The sequence below is a fragment of the Hippichthys cyanospilos genome, chromosome 14 (assembly GCF_059441005.1).
Source record: "Hippichthys cyanospilos isolate Australia breed blue-spotted pipefish chromosome 14, RoL_Hcya_1.0, whole genome shotgun sequence".
Taxonomy (NCBI): domain Eukaryota; kingdom Metazoa; phylum Chordata; class Actinopteri; order Syngnathiformes; family Syngnathidae; genus Hippichthys; species Hippichthys cyanospilos.
The window spans coordinates 15088336-15109214 of record NC_142382.1 but is presented as its reverse complement, the minus strand read 5'-3'; the positions used below and the strand labels follow the sequence as shown (position 1 = coordinate 15109214).

At 37.3% G+C, this 20879-nt stretch overlaps 1 protein-coding gene across 1 annotated transcript in view; it reads right to left on the bottom strand.

Annotated features, from left to right (window-relative positions):
- crybg1a (crystallin beta-gamma domain containing 1a) overlaps positions 1-16026 on the bottom strand; it is a 37357-nt gene extending 21331 nt beyond the window's left edge. The window contains exons 1-2 of the mRNA XM_088433649.1: positions 15692-16026; positions 379-520 (exon numbers count right to left, since the gene is read on the bottom strand). Of these exons, the coding sequence (XP_088289775.1) occupies positions 379-520; positions 15692-16026 (477 nt within the window). The remainder of the gene's footprint in view (positions 1-378; positions 521-15691) is intronic.
- Positions 16027-20879: the final 4853 nt, after the last annotated feature.

Here is a 20879-nt window from a genome sequence, read left to right as displayed (position 1 = left end):
AACTGGACTGTGTTTTGCAAATGGCAAGAAATGTTTGACCGAAATATTAGAAACAACAGTCACAAAGCAGTCTAAATGAACTCCTAACTTACCAATACTTCATTTCACTCAACTGATGGGATTTTAAATAAGAACAAGAGCAATTGTGCAAGACCAATAGTGAGTGATTTTTGAGCCAGGTAATAAGTAAGGATATTGTCTACCAGAACATGTAAAGAATATACTTACAAGTATGTATTGATGTCAAACTCAGAAACTAAACTTCAAACAGTACTGTGCAAATTACAGGAGGTTTGCAGGATAGGTACTGTACATGAGGTGCACAGTTAAAAGTTCAAGACCACCACCAAGAATTTGCATTAATTAATCAACACTGACCTTGAAGTGCTTGGATGGTGAGGTGGGACTTCCTTGCTGAGTCATGTTGAAGGAGATCATGGAGTTGGAGTCAGAACGAAGGTCCCATTCCGATTCAGTCTGGAATGAGTATGCAGTCGAAACACTCATCTGGTCGTAGCTCCTGGTAAAGCAAGGCGGGAAACAAAAAAAAAGGGGGGGGGGGCAAAAGGATATGAGGTCATTGGCTTTCTCCCCCTCTCACAGTCCACTGTTCAGTGGGTCTTTACAAAAGATTTCACTCAGGCTTTGCTACTACTATGTGCTATTGTATAATGATTTATATTCTCTATGACAAAAAAGCTAGTGTCTCAATATTCACTGACTTTTCATTGTTTTAACTTGCAGAGCATGCCACTGCCTTTGAGGTGAGTTCAAATGTACAAAAGAAAAATCCAACTCTCTTCGGAGAGACAATATGACACTTGGCGGGCAACATGTTCAAAGTTGGGTACCACATTCACTGAGTAATTAGAGGGCCTTTGCGCATTCTGGCTCGTGTGTGAGGCATGAGGAGCGTTTTTTATGTGGCTGGAAATACCGTATGGACATACATAAGATACATTGACCCAATCAAACAAAGGATTTAATACATTTGCACAAGAATAAAGTGGTGTAATAGATTAAAATAATAATAAAAAAATACTAAAGTGAAAAAGCATTACTGTTCATCTACTGTACATTATTTTGCTATTATTATGGAATTATTTTCAACAAGACAGATGTGAGGAGAGAAAAAAAGCTTCATCAGAACAAAAACAAGTCAGCAATAATGTATTTTCTCCACAAGGGGGCAGAGGCGGATTGTTTTTCCTTGACCATTAGCAGTTGACTCAATGATTGCGGATTGCCTTGCTATATGAATGCAAGGACTGCGTGAGACCTGACATGAAGACCATATTTCTATCATTAAGATGTTTATATGCAAAATTTAAAAATAACACCAACAACTGTCTGTCTGGGTGCTGTCTTGTTTTGCACATCAGTAGCAGAAGAGGAGATAGCGTATATCATATTTACATTCTTTACGCAGCTGAGCTGCTGGGTGAACTGACCACACCTCACTTTATCTCACTTCACCCATTTGACTCATAAGCTGGAGCGCCGTATTTTGGTCAATCGTAGGAACTTTTTGGTTTCAGCATGTACTGTATGAGGGCCAACACACAAAGCAAGACGCTAAAAGACTTGATGAGAGGAGTTTGTTGTGGAAACACCTGAGAACCAGACCTTAACACAATCATACATTTTTTTTTGGACCAACTAGAACTGAAAATGAGCAAGACATTCTTTTAGCTTTAGTCCGACCTCACAAATATTTTCATTGGTTGAATATAAAAACACTGCACAAACACACTCCGAATACTTAGGGCAAGTCTTTGGACTTTTATTGATCTGGTCCACATCCAGTCTACAGTAACTAAATAATTTCTCTTAAAATTAAACTGAAAACATCTGAAGTCATTGCACTGAGACTATTCTATATATTCTTTTTTTTTAATATGCGCCAATCTAGTGTAATGCGGTCATTATGCAAGGACTTCGACATTGGGGGCTGATGATGTTGAAACATTTGGGTTATTATACCTTAATATCTGGTGTTACAGTATCTGCTTTATAGATATCTTCCACATGTCAAATGTTTTAAAGCCTAGCGAGGGTTGCTATAAAAAACATATGGATGTGCTCTTTGTTGTCACAATGAGTCATATTCATTTAGTACAGGTGTTGAGGTACGTATGTATATATATATATATATATATATATATATATATATATATATATATATATATATATATATATATATATATATATATCTTTTTTTTTAAACAGAAAAGACCTAATGTGGGTGAGCCCTACTTTAACCTCATTGATGGTCAACCATTGATGAATCTGCCTAAACTTGATATCATGATACTTTATATATCATGATTACATTAAGACACTACAGTCAAACCAGTCTGAACTAGTCTTTGTAAATATCATAAACACATGGGTGGGTGAATCCATTTAGAACTAAAAGAACATTCAACACTGATGGATTAACTCACATTTATATTTTCAAAGAGTGCAGGCGAATATTTTGTTATTCTAAAAGTAAAATGATAGTCTACTGCATGCGCCATGTTTTAAAACCAAGCCCTGATAGTGTTTAAAACCATTTGGGTGAAATCTAGGTTTCTTTCAACACCAACTCAAACCAGCCCCAACTTGTCTGAACCTAGTCATTGCACAGCAGACAAAAGGCCTTCTTATCACTATACTTACATGATAACTTTATACATATAGTAATGTTCACTGGAATGGCACTGAAGCAAAAAGTTATTGTATCTTTTGCCATGCATAACATATTCAAAGGAAAATACTTTTTAAAGGAATTCTATTGGACAAAGAGCTAAACAACAGCAACCGGGTAAAGAAATTGAAGACAAAGCTAGGGCAACGGCAAGTGTTGAAACGTTGCAATTTTTCTAGGCCTCCAGAAATGTACTGTATTGCATATAGAGTAATACAGTATGACCTCATGCTGCAAACATTGAATGCATGGAAGGGACAGCTACAAAACACTACAAGACTCGCAATTCACTGCTGCTTCTTCTTATCCAGCTGTTTGATTAGAACAGTGTGAAAAATGCAAATACTTTACATTTAATTATTAAATGTTGGATAATTTCACACACACACACACACACACACACACACATTCACACAGCTACATTGTATTAAGCAGTGTTTTAAATGAGTCAGCTGATTTTGAGTGGTTTACTTTCATTGACGATTGTTTTGTTTAAAAAACTTGGGGATTTTTACTTCACATCAAACTCATTATATTCAATAGATTGATATAAGTATTGCCACAGAGCACAATCTAATTGCTAAACAGCTGTCAACAGCTCCTCATCTTGCCATTATAAACAGGCAGTCTAAACAAACACTCATTGAGTGCGGCAAACACATATCTGCTTACAATTGAACAAGGCACACAAAATGAATGGTGTAACCTCTCTCAATTGTATATGGTTGTCAAAAAATATTCTAGAATATACTGTGAAGCCAGAGTGTCAAACACATTTTAGCTCAAGAACCGGATGTAGAAAGATCAATTCTCAAGTGGGTCGGAGGGGTAAAAAATATATCTTAAAAAAACAGTTGGTGTCAATGACTGTATGTGTACATTTTTGCAACGTGGTCCCATTTCCTCACAAACAGCGAAGTCAACTGGTCCCCGATCTATCTCAACACCTTAACTTGTATGAAACTAATGGAACATTTCTTTCAATACTATTTGTTCAGAAAATGCATTTTTGTATAGAACACATAACAAGATGAATGAAAATAAATACATTTTTCGAATCTGTGGTTGTACAACGTTGCAAGGAGTGCAGTCAAGTGCAAAGACTTGAACAAAATAAAATGGTGCTGTTATGTTTCATTTTGGACACTGGGTGACACCCACGTAATTAAATACATGACAGAAGAGGTTGGATACCATTTCTGAAGGGGTCCAAATTGTGCCATATTGAGCACTTAGCGGTAAGTTAACACCCAATGTTAAGATGCCATGACACTAGGAGATGCCATCAGGTAAGATCCTCCTCATCATCTGGCCCAGTGGCACAAACTTGGCAATTGATTACTTCGGCTTGTAATTTGCAGTGCTGATCTGGGCATTTCTTGTAAAAGTAAGAATTTCTGTGGATCGTAATGTTCGTTGTTGTCCGATCACGAGGAGGATTGAGCGAGTCAGTTACTTGTTATTGAGTACAAGTGTGAGTTGCGTCTGACAGCAACTCGGGACGCCACACTTGTTAACTGTTTTTTCTTTCTTTTCTTTCAATAAAAGAATTGATCGGACAGAACCACGATTCAGTGAATCCTTTGACATATGCATGGGCATTAAAATACAATGGTGAGTGGACTTGTGGGTTTGGTCCTATTCATTTTTTTCATGCTTCACAAAATAATATTGCTAGCCGGATTAAACTTCCTCAGTGAAATAAATAAATAAATAAAGAAATAAAGAAATAAATAAATAAAAAAAAAAAAATATATATATATATATATATATATATATATATATATATATATATATATATATATATATACACATATGTTCGTGTGTGTGTGGGTGGGTGGTGGGGTGTTAATGTCTTTATATACCCCACACGTTCAGACCCCAATTTTGGTTGAGGTTAGTGTAAGGGTCAGGCAATATGTCAATGGGCTGTCCTCAGTAGGTCAGAAAACCTGTTGAGTGTGTCTCCGTGCGTGTATGCATGTGTGTACAACAGTGCAGAACTTGTCAATTTCATGCTCAAAGTTAGACTTCAGACAAACCTTCTAATTGCTAAGTAATTTTTATGACTTCCTGAATTGCTTCTGATGAGGAAAAACAGGCACCAAAATGTCTGTTAACATGTGGCCTCAATGTTTGTTTAGAAAGAGCAACTGTGTATGGGAGTGCTTGGAAAATGAGTTTGCCAGATGTTGGGTGTGTCTGAAACTCTACACAGACTGCAGCCATTTGACTTCCCTTGGAATTAATAACCAACATGAAGGTGGAAACTGAACATTTAACTGAGCTGGATTCAAACTCGACCATCAACATGATCAATGTCAGTTAGTCCATTTTTAGCTGCACACTAAATTTTCATTTTATAAAATTACTTTTAATTTCATTCATATTGTTTTGTAAATATCTATTTACAAGGCTTTGAAATATAATTTTATTTATGTGAAGCACATTGCATTACCTTTTGTAACAAATGTGCTTTATAAAAAAAACTGCCTTGCCTTTGGTAGAAGTAAACAAGGAATTATGAAATGTAATGTTGAAAAATATTTGATGAGATTGCATATTTTCAAAGCTTTTCAAGTGTTTTCTCTTTTCAAACAAAGCATAATATTTTAACATTCTTGAACAATAAGACCTTTGTTCAGGTACTAAAAATGTTCTGGCCTAATCCCAATTGGACTGCGTAAAAAGCACTCCTCCTTTTACAGGCACGGTGGTGTGAGAGCTTCGTCCTTTTGTGTGAGAAGGTGATGTGTACTGTATGTGTTATAGGGCCCGTTTCCGTATATGCCTTCCATTACGGTACACATAATAGTGACTGCATTACATAGGCTTGGTTAAAGGAGCGGTATTTTTCACGTCCATCACAAAAGCCAAAAATATTTTGAAAACACAAAACAAAAAGAGGTTCTCATCATTGTGTGCTACTGAGAAATAAGCGAGTGATCCAACCGATTTCCAAGAACAACTGCTTGTACCTTTATGATGTAATGAGTTCCAGTAGAGCTGCTTCAATTGAAAACAAACATTTCTTGTGCCGATTTCTTGATTTTCTATTTTCTGATCCTGCCACACAGTTCACTATGCTCTATTGTAAGGCTGCAGCTATACTGTACTCACTATACTGTATTTGGTATTCATAAAAGTACATTTATAAAACAATTATAAAAGGCAAGAAAAACATTTATAAACACAAGAGGACCATATAAAGCATTTCCACTTCATCATGAATGACCAACTTTCATAATTTTTTGATGATCAACAAGTTTTACTTAAACTGTATGTAGCATCACACAACTTTACCGCTCCTTCCTCCTCAAACTCTCTGTAAGTCTGTGTTTTTATGTGTTTTGGATATCGTTCTTGCCACATGCTATTGACGCTTTCTAGCTTTGATCACCTCTTATATGTACCATACTCTTGCCAACCATCTAATTAGCATTTGAAAAGATCGCGACCATGCTTGTTTAGCGTGTCAGTCGCTAATGTTAGCATCGATGCACATCCCTTCAAACGGGTTATTTGTGGCACATTGTTTGTTTAGTAATGGCTAATGCTTATTTTTTAGAAAACCGATGGCTTTTAGATGTGCCTTTTAGTGCGGAAAATACAGTACTTGGTGTCACTGAGCAGTCAAGACTTAAATATGTGTACTGGTATTGGCATGTTTTTTTAGACTGTAACCAAATTCATCTGTGAATCAAATACACAACCACAAATCAGCAGAGATAACAAAATGATACAACTAACTGCTACAATCTTTGTGATCATATGATGACAACCACATGATATCTGATTTGTGTATTTAAAATGAGTGCACTCCAGCAAAAACTGTGTACCGTAATCAATGGAGTGAGAGGACTCTGGACTGCACCACACACACATCAGACTGAAAACATATTGTACAACTATAATCAATAATTGTGACAACACATAGGTGCATTTCAAGGTTCATTGAAAGTAAATGCCTGATAACCTATGTGAGAAAACAGAATAATGAGCACCTCACATACATTTTAAAATTTAAAAAGGGGTATGATTTTGACAATTGACCAATAGTCTTCCGTGCCTCATCCTTAACTGGATTGTAAAGGAGGAAGTTTTGACTTCTGTGCACATAACAATTTGTGCAGAATACCTGGTGCAGGGCTATCCATAAGTAGAAGCACAATGGAGTCCTTTTGCCAAAGCTTTCAGGGGATACCTGGAAGTTGAGCTGGATACTACCTGGCTCATACTCTGTACAGGGTAGATATTACAAACACCATCCCAAAAGTTTTGGTCTGCACCTGTGTACTATCATGTTCTCACACCTGCCAAAACAAACTGTACCAGTGTAATAAACAAATGACACTTCAACTTAACCCAGCCAAATAAGGTGGCTTTGTAAACAGACATGTTATTTGCTGAGCATAATATTAATGACAGCCTGGGCGTACTCGTGACTGGTCTTTTTTATTGAAAGGCTCAAGATTATAGGCACATGCTTGCTAAATAGAGAATGCATATATATATATATATATATATATATATATATATATATATATATATATATATATATATATATATATATATATATATATATATATATATATACACACACACACACACACACACACACACACAGTGATCCTTCCTACTTCGCGGTCTCAGATATCGCGGTCTCAGTACTTCGCGGGTTTTTCCAGGAAAAAATTACAAATATTTAAAAATAAAACATAATTTAAAAAATGCGCAAAAATGAAAAAGACAAAAAAGTACATTATAAAGTACTGTATTCATCAAATAACTAAGTAATATTAGTTAATAACTATGTTAAGAATTCTTCAAGCATGAGTTTGTGACGTTATTTTATCTTATTTTGAAATGTATACTTTTAATTTGTCGGGTTGCGTTGCATTTCCGTTTCCTGTTTTACTTTCTCTGTGCATCATTCGGCTTGTTACGGTGACGTAGTGAATGACAACGTAAGCTCATATTTATAGTTTATTATCATTCTGTTTATGTGTTTGTTTGTGTAGAGGTTGCACTTTATAGTTAGTAGTTAGTTAGTTGTTGCTAACCCGCTAATGTCGGCTAAAGATACAGTAAATTCATAGATTAAAGTTCGGTAAGTGTTTAAATGTTAGTTGACTGACTTTAACATTGTTGTTGATTTATTATTCAACAGATACTATATGATACACCATACATGAGCCAAAATAAATGTGAAGTTCAACGTGATGACTTGCGTACTCTTTCACCGAAGTCTTGGTGCAGATAACCAGTCCTGAGAACAAATTCTCAACAAACTAAGTAATATTAGTTCTTTCATGAATATACAATAATGTTAATAATGTTAATAAGGATAATGTCATGTTAAATAATAGGAGAAAGGAAATAAAATACGTAAAAAATACAAAAAAAAAGATGATTGATTGATTGATTGATTGTTGATGGTTACTGCGGCTATATTGGAGCGTACATAGAAATCTAGGAACTGATACCCTACTTCGCGGGTTTCAGACTTCGTGTGGGGTTGACACCCCCATTAATCGCGAAGTAATATATATATATATATATATATATATATATATATATATATATATATATATATATATATATACACACATATATATACACATATATACATACATACACACTCACACAGTTTTTCGGGCACTGACTGAGGGAAGGAGTTGTTATCTACTCCTGCACAGGTGTCGTATCTACTCCTGCCCTCATTGGTCGATGGTCACACTGGGAACAAATCACTTGTCTTGTAGGGGGCGCATCTCCCGCATGAAATGCATACACGCTGTTAGGTATACATGAAGGAAGAACAGAAAAGAGCAGCGCTGCAATGGAGCATTGTAAATCTTTAACCTAAATTTCTTTAGTAAAAAATTAGAATTTAAAAGTGTAAACTCTGACTTTTATCATGTTTGGTTAGCTACAGGCTAATCGCTAATTAGACTTCCGGCCACCGCTAACCCTAACCTTGACGTTACTTTACATTTTTTTTATACATCGCAAATTTTAATCTGCTCCCACCTCAACTCCCATGGTCACGCCAAGAGCCTATCACATGTCTTGTAGGCATGCCCGAGAGATGTGCTTCATCAAAGTCACACGCTGTGACAGAGTAAGCCAGGCTGATGACGTGGTGTGAAGACAACAACCTCACTTTCAAGACAGACAAGACCAAAGTGATGACAGTGCACATGAGGAAGGAGAGGAGGACTCATCGGCCACTGCTCATCAAAGGGCGGCAAGTAGAGAGGGTGAGCGGCTTTAAATATCTGGGCATGGACATATCAGGGGGGAGCTCACCTGGACACTTAACACCACATGGCTGGTAAAGAAGGGTCCACAGTGCCTGTACTTTCTGCAGCGACTGAGGAGGTTTGGTATGTCACCAAGGGTCCTCAGCAGCTTCTACAGCTGTATTGTTGAGTCCATCCTAACCAGGTGAATCACTGTGTGGTACTGCAGCTCCACTGCTATAGATTGCAAATGCCTGCAGAGAGTGGTCAAGACAGTATCGAAGATCACTAGAGCTCCCCTGTCCACCCTGCAGAAAATTCTACCAGCTCAGAGTCCACAGGAAAGCTGCTCCATCATCCAGAACCCCACCTATCCTCAACACAGACTGTTCACTCTGCTCCTGTCAGGCCGGAGGTACCGAAGTGTAAAATGCAGAACTAGTAGACTCAGAAACTCCATACTTGTGCTCGCCCTCTACTGTGTTGTTTATATCTTGTTTCTTGTTTTAATTTGGTACTTATTCTTGTTAGTACGACATTCATGTGGACAGCAAACTAAGCATTTCATTGTACAGAGAAACTTGTTTCTACATTTTACACAGGACAATAAACACTTCGGATCTTGAATCTTGAAACCATTTCATGAAGCGGCCTTCGTAATCTTGAAACATTGTATGTCAGTATTGACTGGGACCCATTGTAATTATTTACTTTCTGTTTTAGACTATTTTGCCCATTGTACACAGGGAGATTTATGACATGTTATCATTTACAGAGACCAATCCCTCTGGATGTTTTCATACAGGGGCACAGCCTGCTTTCTCCTGGTTAGTTGGTCTATCGAGGCAAACAGAGTTACAAAAGGGAAAAAAAGGAGATGTCACTCTCTCACAAATCCACAAGTACAGTATTTGTTCCACTGACATAATGACATATACCGCAGGTACATGCCGTTTGAGTGGCATAGGAAACTGTTTCCTCTATTAAGAACAAGTTGACTCAGTAGGACAAAATCTTCGAGCTTTACTTTAACAAGGCCAAACAAGCCTCGGTAATGCATATTACGGCATTTTAAGTATGGACTAAACATGAATCAAAGAGTGACGTCAAATGGAAAATAAAGCCTTGACTCTCAGGCTAGCTTGTTCATGCTAAAATGTCAACAAGCATGGAAAATGGATTGTTCTACTGGTAATCTCTAATAATATTTTAGAGGTGCAACAAATAATCATTTAATCAACATGTGATCATGACCAAATTAATCAACAACTAGAGGAGAAGCAGGTCAAAGTAAGAAGAAAAACCGAGCTAAATAATTGTGGCACAATTAAAATCTCGTTTTACCGTCTGGTGTTGGATGATTTCGAATGTGACCAAACAAGTGGCTGTGCTAATCATGCCTGTCACATGTGTGCCTATGGGTTTGTGGTGTTCCAACACTGTCTTCTGTCTGTATGACTTAGCTGACGTGCAGCATAATGTTGCCCGTAATGATTGATGCGTCATTCCCGCATGACAGGTTTCTTTAGTGCTGCTGCCAGTCTTGTTCATAATCAAACCAACTCTTGTTATTACAGATCAATCTAGTGACAACAAACGAGAGTTAAAGGAACACCACCTATTATCCAATTGTTTTGGACTTGAGCCCCTATTTGTATACTGCTAGTCCTATGGGCATGGATCTAAACTGAGTTTGGGCAAGAAGTGGGGTCCACCCTGGACTGATACTCAGTCCATAAGCACAAAATCGATAAGCATTTACACTTATAAAACTTGCAAGCCTATGTACAGTACAATAGAGCTATCACGAATCATTAAAATTGTCGACAATCTCGATAATGTAAATTAGTCGATGTTGTTTTCCCATCGTCGGCTAGTCGCTTTAATATATTTTTGATTTATTTCTGTGTCATTTACTCATTTCTGTCCTCGCATGTGTTTTCTTCATCCAGGAAGTCTCACAGGAAGTGTTTCCCCTTCTTTACTAGTCTTACGCCTTCCTGGAAGAAGGAAAAGTTGACTTTTCATGTTACGGGCCCTTTAAATATACTATATTGTCTTTGATTTGACATCAAAGAATCATGAGGTTATTTGGAACCTGTATCAGAGCTTTAGCTAATTTTAAGAAACAAGTGGTTGTGATTGGTCGACAAAAAAATATTGAAACTATTGAAAAAAATCATTGGTGGTAGCCCAAATGGACAATTAGCAGGCATGTCAATTTAGAGGCCCACAGCCCAAACACATGCAAACTTCACGAATAAAGGCCAAAATCCAGAACTTCAGAAATGTGAGGCAGATGTGCTAAGCAAAATATGCATCACATATGTAATAATAATAATAATAATAATAATAATCATCATGTTAAATGATTGGCAAAATTAACAAATTTCTTATTCCTAACAACATTGCTAGTATGTCACAAATTTTCCTCAATGCAGTGGGGTTGAAAAAATTGTTGTCCCCTTGGTGGCAAGCATTTTTTTTTTTGCACCCTATTTTGACTGCTGTGGAATTGAAAACAAAATGTAAAACACTGCATAGTTTGGCAAGTGACATTAACAACAAGAACAAAAACAACAACAAAAAGAACAAAATAGCTGAAATGCAAATAATTGGTTGGAAAAAAGAGTCATGTTTGCAAGGCTGGCTGTGTTTGCATGTCAGTTTGGTCCGAGGCTGCTTTCAATTGTTGAAGTGCTCAATCTACTCAAGGATCATTTGTCGGAGTTTGCTTCATTTTGTTACATTTGACTGATGTAAATCGGTTGGGTGAAAATGGCTGTACGTCGGCCACCTGAAACTCTGTGACACCTTTCTAATTTTCCTGTCTTTGTTCTTTAATGAAGGCCGTCTTAAGTTTTTCATTTTCCTTCTTGGTATTGAAACAAGGAAGTTCAAGTTTAATTGTTATGAGCATGGCTGGATTTAAATCAGAAAAGTGTACTACAGGGAAGTTGTTCATTCAGACTTATTTAGTTTACTGGCTGAACGAAATCTGAAAAGTGTTTCAGGATGACCAATGACTTAGAAAATTTTCTAAACAAAACTTCCCAAATCTTATTTGGATTTATTCATTTTATCAAGATTCAAGAGTTTTTCTTGTCACATGCATAGTAATACCACACAATGAAATTTTGATTCTGCTCACTCCCCCAAGCAGACTACATTCCATAATCGAGCAAATAATAAGGTCAGCAATAAAACAAAAACAACAACAAAAACAGTATTAGAACAATAATGGCAGTAATAATGAACCACTAATAAATGAATAGGCTTACATTCTGAGTATATTACGGAGTAGATTGAGTGGAAGAAACTATGTACATATGTAAATATTATGTATTTATGGATTTAGTGTAGGCAGGGAGATGTTGCCCAAGTCATAACATGGCTCAATGATGACACGTGATACAAAGTATGGTAGGTTTTCACTTGAATAAATGGGTTTTCACTTATACAGCGCTGTTCCACCTTCAAGGCACTCAAAACACTTTAATATGGTCTACTCATTCACCAACTGATGACTTTATTAGGAGCAACTGGGGCTTCAGTATCTTGCTCATGGACACTGGTCACAGGGGCTTAGGATCAAAACCACATAACCGCCATATTTGTGTCAGACTTTAGGTTAAAGATGTTTTTGACATTAACAGGGTCAGGTTGCTGTATTTATGGACCAATTTAGCCATTCTCAATAATAATGACATATCTGAGCCCTTCAGGTTACATCTTGGTGTCAGGCAAGGTGTCCCGTTGTCACCCTCCCTATTCAATATGGCTCTACAACCTCTTGCAATACTGGTCAGAATTCACCCCCTCATACAGGGCATTAAGACAAGGGGTGAGGAAAGTCGCATTGGTGTTTATGCAGATGATGCACTGTTATTAATGTATATTGAGAGATAAATCAAAGACAGTCTCTTGGTTTATTTCCATACATACGAGCTTTCAGGGCCCAACTGAGGGCCGTCCAGACCAAATGACAGATGAATATGTTTTTGTCCTAGCTTGGAAAGCCACACCCACTATCTTGAGAGAAAGAAAAGTGGGACTGAAAAGCCTCCCATTGACCACTGTTTGACCTGGTTCAAAATAAACGGTGTAATCAAATTTGTTTATTTCCTGTGATGTATTTTTCGTGAACAATGTCACTCTTCAGCGTTGGACCAAAGTCCGTTCTGATAACATCAAAAGTGGCACCCTGAAGAGACGACAGTTTGTCTCGATCAACGTTAAACTCAGTGTTAAATTGCCAGACACAGTGATGCTTGTGACAGCATGAATCTTCAAATTTTACCGCAACAAAGACATTAGACATTCACGACTGTTTCCATTTTGAATTTACTCTGCCTCCATTGCTACTGGTTTTCACGCGTTGCTTTTCTGACGTCAAATCCACTCCTTACTGATCGCGGCCCAGATTCATTCGCTGTCACAGCAATGAGACTGGTTTTCAGACTTGGTTGTTTTCAGGGCTGATACCAATTGTTGATCATCAAGGAAGCCAATAAATGATAACTGGAGCCTATATTCATTTTCAGTGAAAAGGAAAAAAATATTGGAATCAAACTTTTAAGAAAAATTCAAATTTCAAGTTAACGTTCAAGAAAATGCAACATATCGGTCCGTTCGCTAATCAGTCAGTCCCCTGCACAAATATAAGGTGCCACTCTGGTGGGATGATGTTAAATGATCCAAAACCAATCTGGAATCACCATTTCCAATCCTGCTATGACGTTCATTAATTTTGAACTGCATTTGAGCTATAACATTATTGCTCCTGAGATTTGGGGGCAGTCTCAATTGATGCAGTCTTCTCTTTATCTGTTAAAAGGTTGATCTGTTAAAACATGTCAACATTTCTAGATTTTGAATGATGGGCACTTCACGTAACCCTTGTCCTCATTCAGATACATGTGGTTTGTCAACCAGTCATCGTGAATGAAAACCACATGACTCCTTGTTTTTTTTCCAACATAAGTCCAAATCTGTACCAAGGCAGGCAGCCTTTTTTTTTAAAAAGGATTTAAGATGGTTTTGCCTAGTATAATATAAAATAGCTATCTTGTAAACAGCCGTAATCTGTTATCATTTTTTTAAAGGTTTTTGTGATTATTTACTAATTGTGCTCATTGTTCAAGGAAACAAAGACCGCTTCAAGACCAGTTATTCCCAACTAGTGTGCTGTGAGAGATCATCGGGTGTGCCGTGGCAATTTACAGTATTTTTTGGACTATAAGCCACATTGAATGGTTTCAATTTCGTAAAAATCAACAGGGCAACATAATCAAGTGTGACCTATGTTTGCATGTTTAATTGAAGTTCAAAGAAGTTTGACTCATTTGCTGTCCTGGTTTGCTTTTCTAGAACCCTGTGCACCCGTATATGTAAATTTGACCTCTTCTTGGAAACTGTTTGTTACATTATGGCGGGCCTTATTGTCAGAATATACGACATCCAATTATTTGAGAAAAAATCTTTTAATGTTCTTTTTTGATGCTGTTTGATTGAAGCCAAGCATGTTCCATTAGAGACAAAACAATCAAATGCTTGTCGAGGTGATAGAAGGTGCGCTTAACCTGCATAATATTTTTTTTAATTTTTCATCATTTTCCATCATTTTCCTGGTGTGAAACATGTGCCCTGGCTCAATAACCTTTGGAAGTCACCGCTCAGATCATCGTATGTAATGCTCAAATCGCACCCAGGGCTCACATGGTAAATTTGCAGTCTATAAATTGGAAGTCTTAGCAAGTATATTTGCATCAAGATACCAAACTTGATATTGGTTCTGATTCATCATAGTGTACCTGAACCACTGTACTGATCCTTTCATCCAGGAACTCTTTTGACGCTGTGTATTTTAAGCAAGGGATTTTCAATGGTGAAGCAGCCATGAGATGTCATGGCACAACTCAAGCAAGAGCAAAAAAAAAAAACACACAGGGGCCGAGTGGAGAAACATGGGACAGAGGGGCAGTGGTGGAAGCTGCAGAGATGAGGAGCAGTCGTAGATGTCGTATAGGTGGCCATAGACGAGATTTGATAGATGTGATAGCTTTTGTGAAAACACTGATATGTATTGCACACACATAATGGCTAACTAATGTGTGTAACGTGAGTTATGAGTTTTTAGTTAATTATGCTCTCGAGAAAATAACAAGTTATTGAATGGTTATTTTTTCATTTTTTCCACATGTCCGTAAAGCCATGTTTGACGCAATTCTCAACGTGCCAAACTGCACTAACTACTTACAATATTTTAGAAGAACACGATACTAAATGTCCAATCACTTCAAACCTTGTGACTTGTGACATGAATTGTGTTATTGAAATTGAATTGGCTTAGTGATCATTCCCAATGTTTATTTTTAGAGCACAAAATTGATGTTTATAAATAAACCTAAAAAAACGAGTCTTATGAACGGATATTTTAGTGTACATTTGTAAATTTACATTTGGAGTCAGAGCCAGAAGTCCCATCACTGAATGTCTTTCTCTCCTCCTTCAAACAAGTGGTTCTTGAATGTATGTCAATAATAATATCTGCTGTCAGCCATTTAAGTGGGCCGAACCACTTTGGTGTTCAGCGCTGATGTTATTTTGTAGCAAACGTCTTAACAAAATAGTTAATAACGTAGTATGCTTCGTTTTTTTTGCGTGAGATAAACACAAAGTGGTTACAGTTGCCTGTACATTCATTCTGTCAACAATATTCGAGAAGCAAAATTGAGTAAGTTTTCACTCTTACATGCTGTCGAGCTCCCTGGGGAACAATTCATCATCGCCGCCCCCTCCTCCTCTCTCTTCCTTGTGCTTGGATTTCTTTCGTTTTAACCTGAACGACAACACCCGCCTTGCCTTCTTTTCCTTCGGAGAAGTGACGGCGCCGTCAGCGGCCAGTGCATCGGCGTCAGCCGGGCTGCCTGGACCGGGGCTCGCCGGTGAAGTATTCCGCGACTTGTCTGAGGACAAAGTGGCTGCTCCATCTTTGATTAAGTCCGACTGTTTGGTTCCCTTGCCCTCTTTCCCCGGGGACTTTACTTTGAACAAATTCTTCACTTTTAAAGTGCTGGACTTACTCATGATGAATTGGAAAAAGCGTCTGTGCACAGAAAGGCATCCAAACGAATTGGCCTCACGAACTTGGTTCAGTTGGAGGCGTAAACGACTGGCCGAACCTGCGTGACGGGTTACCTGCCAGGTGATTGTTCGTTGGTATGATCAAGGGAGCGCTTCCGGTTGCATTCTTCAAAACAAAATCTCGGCTATGTGAAACACCCTGGGTGCATTATGACGCTGCAGTTGCACACAACTAGATGAACAGTACAACTAAAATACGTGTTTATTGTTCCCGATACTGTGGAAAATAGATTACGTTACACACGATAAACACACCTTAACGCGATTTTTTTATTATAGCATTTAACAGAGTTGCATTTATTTTGAAGTTTTTCGCTTGGCACAGCGCCCAGGGGTCATAACTCACTTGTCAACATTAGAGGAACAGCTCCATTTATTAATCCTCCGTTATAGCTACAATTATTTGTTTAATCACTTTTTTATTGCAAGGCTTGGGTTTTAATTACTGTATAGCTTTCAATTGAGTAGTGACTTTGTCTCACTGGGTATGGATTTGTGCTCCACCACATAAATAAATAAATAAATAAATAAATAAATAAATAAATAAATAAATAAATAAAAAACACTCCCTGTTTTGTGTGTTATAAGCCATTGTGTTTCATAATTCACGCATTGCGCTCCAAAATCAATAGTTTGAATCCGAAATTGATGGGGTTTTTTTCTTTGGAAGAGTAGCGTTACCTGCTGGTCATATTGGGGAAAGCCTCTACGCCACGTGTTACCAAACAGAAAGTGAAAACTAATTTGGAGTAATGATACTTGGGTTAGGGTTAGGGTTAGGGCTACCAATTTGACATGTACGTAAAAAATGTGCTCAAAACTATTGTGGGTAAACTATCCGTTAATCTTTTTGCATTATTATTTTATTCACCAATGTGATGACCTCTCTCTCTCTCTCTCTCTCTCTCTCTCTCTCTCTCTTTCTCTCTCTCTCTCTCCCTGTTTCTCTCTCTCTGTCTCTGTCCCTCTCTCTAAGTATTATATTCACCAAATCTACACCAGTGTAAATGTAGTGGACTTTTTTTTTTTTTTAATGTTAACATATACCATATGTAAATACTGATATAATGGACCTGCACTAAGCTGGCAACCCATTCTAGGTGTATCCGCTTTACTCTGCAAAGACGGCTGAGAAGCAAGGATAGGCACCAGCAAGTCTGTGACCCTTGTAAAGACAAGTGGATGGATGGATGGATGGATGGCCGGACGGACATTCTGGTGAGTCACTGCATTTTGAAGGACAGGTCAGCGAGCTAAAATAGTGATTTATAGGCGCTACCTGATGCCCATGCTGGCATTATTGCATGACTATAAAGAAGAGTCCACAAAGTACTGGGCAGTGCATGTGCAAGCAATGCAAACGATTAAATAAAACAACACAATCCATCGTTCGGGCAACACGGTGGAAGAGTGGTTAGCACGTCCGTCTAACAGTTCTGAGGTCCTCGTTTCACTTCCAGTGGCAAGCTCTGGCCTTCCTGTTTGGAGTTTGCAGGTTCTCCCCATGCCCATGTGGTTGTTCTCCAGGTACTCCGGTTTTCTACCGCTTTCCCCAAAACATGCATGGTTGGTATGTTGGGCATTTCAAATTGGCCCAAGGTGTGTTTGTGAGTGTTTTTTTACATGGTTGTTTGTCTCTGTGTGCCCTGCGGTTGGTTGGCGACCAGCTCAGGGTGTACCCCATCTACTGCCCGAAGACAGCTGGGATAGGCTCAAGCACACCCGCAACCCTCGTGAGGATGAGTGGCTTAGAAAATGCATGGATGAATGGATGGAATTCCTCCATCAGTATTAAATGGCGTTTAGAGATTGCCTGACAGTAAAACAGCTCAATATGTAAAAACATGGCATTTCAATATTATACTGACCAGAAATTTGGGCAACAAAGCAAATAAGCTTCAGAATGTCATAACTAATGTTTTAAAATGATTGTTCTTCTCAAAATCCACTTTTTACAAGGAGTAATGTAAGTCTAATAAATTGCATGCATAATTTGCTGTAGATGCCACCAATCAGTGTCTTTTTGTGGAAATGGATCTCTGGTGCCAGGGGCAGGCAAATTCTACAAATGAAAAGGTAAACAGGAAGATGAACTAAACTGCTGGCCTGACTTGAGATTTTTTTCATATTTGGTCTTCCTTTTTTTTTTTTTGCTTTACCGCATAGATCTGTGATTACAACCTCCCCTGCTCAATTCTTTCTTCTTAGCTAAGACAGACATTCTGATACTTCTTGCCAAGACTTATTACAGAAAACTTCAATCTGTGGGAACCATCATTTTGAGGGTAGGTTAAAAACAGAAAATTTTGATCTCTGCATGTAAATATATTTGATTCATATATAAATGAAGTTATCAGTCAATACTGAATCAAAAAACAAACAGAAAAAAACCCATTACAGACTGCGTACAATAAGTACATTAATAACCAAGGCTTCGAAAACTAATAATACTCATGATTAACATTATTAAGAGGGCAATATTTTAACAAACAAAATTTGCTTTTGTATTAATATAGTTATTTTGATTATTACTTTACTGGTTGTTGTGTTTGACATTTCTTCCAATGACTTTCAACATACTTCAATCTCACTGGTAATTATTTTGCACTGTCAAATGTACTGTAATTCAATCAGTTAATTAATTTGAACTCTTTGACAGCTGAGCATTTTTATCTTTGCAAAGTTAAGACATTTTTAGAAATTAGTGTACCCGTTAAGTGTTTATGTAGTACCCATTGTGTATGTTGAAGTAATTGCATTTCAAAAACTTAAATATAGTGTAATTACAGTCAGTGGTTGTTTTTTTTTTTCAGCAGATCAATTTATGATGTTAAATTAGTCTCAGACATCATTGCAAAACAACAGTTTTTGAAACAGGATGTCCAAGCCTCGGTTATAAAGAGTTATTGGTGTTTGTTAAGTGAACATCCACATACAGCTTCCTTTTTTTTTTTTTTTTTTACACTCAATTCTGCATTTTTTTTCCCACATAGACACTATACCTTGTTGCCAAAATTAGCCAATTGCTGACAGATAATCATATATCTATCCAGTCTTTGTCAGTAAACATGCAAAAGGTTTCTCAGAAACAAAATTCATTATACGCTTCATTATAAACAAAATAAATCTCTCTCTCTCTCATGCTTTCTCTCTCTCCTATATGTTAAAGCTTAGCCTGTGCGGAAAAAAAAACCTGTTTTTTTAGATGACGGATGCTTTTTTTGTGATCTTTACTGACCTTTTTCATTCCAACTTCAGATAACTGACTTTCTTTCCGATGTTCTGATTCTCTGCTGTGTCTAAGATCTTCACTGATAATGATCAGATCGGCAAAGATCAAATGAGTGGCTTTTTTGATAAAAGCTGCTGAATATGGGTCACGCACAACCAGAGGAAGAGACAAACTAGAACATTGCCTTTTATCCTTCACACAGGCTGCAAGTGGTTTGCAGGTTTTGCTGACTGTCATTGCTTTTACCACAAATCTGTTGTATCACTCACCATTTATAGTGGAGCATCTTAGGTTGATTTTCAAGTTGGTCAGTAAAGGTTAAGAACCATGAGATGGATTAGGCAGCACAGATCTATGGGCTTCAACACTGTGTCTTTGCAAAAGAAAGTACTTCATTTATATTTATTTATAATATTACTGTATTTTGATACAGCACCACAAAATCTCATTAGTCTGCACAAGTTGGTGGGGCCATGTATTTCCTCTATCCATTTATTTTCTCAACCACTTGCCCATAAGAGGGTCACTGGTGAGCTGGAGCTTACCCCAGATGACTGAGTGAGACTTCATACAGGTGCATTATCAGAGTATAAGATACAATAGGTATGTTCAAATTATAGACTCACTTAAAAGCTAAAAAAGACATGTAGTTTGGTCACTCCTGGTAGAGATAAACAACCATTCCCACTCTCATTCACAGTTTAGAGTCTAAGATGTGCATTTCTGGAATGTGGAAAGAAGCTGGAGTATGTGGAGAAAACCCCCACGAGCACATACAACATACAAATGCCACACAGGATGCTCACAGTGGAAATTTGAACCGAAAACATCTGAATTCTCAAACCTTTTACACCAACAACTAACTCAAACGATACATAGCTCTTCAATTACCATCAAAATGACCAACATCAAAATCACTTTAGCGTACTAGGCCCAAGTGTTCATAAAACGAAGGCGGAGGTTTAATTCCCTGCAATGTATTTAGAATTACTGTTAGCCACTATAGCATTTAATACCAAGACATGCATAGCTGTTATCTAAATTATAAACTCTATTCTGTTTGGATTATTTTGTTTAATAATACCTTCAATATTTATTCATAATGCCAATGACTTGAATATTTTAATGATGGAAAAAAAAATCACAAAATAAGCAGGCGGGGCTTCTTTCTTTTAAATATGGAAAAATGATAAGTAAACTAAGAAGGCGATTCTCGATTTGTAATTGATTGTATAAATGTTTGAAAACGAACAATTCTAAAAAATTAAATGAGATTGTTGTGCGCTTTAAAGCTAAATATAACTGCATTTATTAAATGTACTGTGCTAGATTGAAAAAAGGCTTTGCACATCTTTAAGATTTAACATTTGGTGATTTTTTTTCCATGTACCACTAGAGAAAGCACTGATACCACTATTGGTACCAATAGAGTACTGTACTTTGAAAACCATTGCTGGTGTCCTTATGTAATAGCACTATTTAGGTGAATCTTTAGATTGACTTAACATATGTGATGTTTGGTTTTAAAAGGTTTCTTTTTTTTTTTTTTTAACAGAACCAAAAC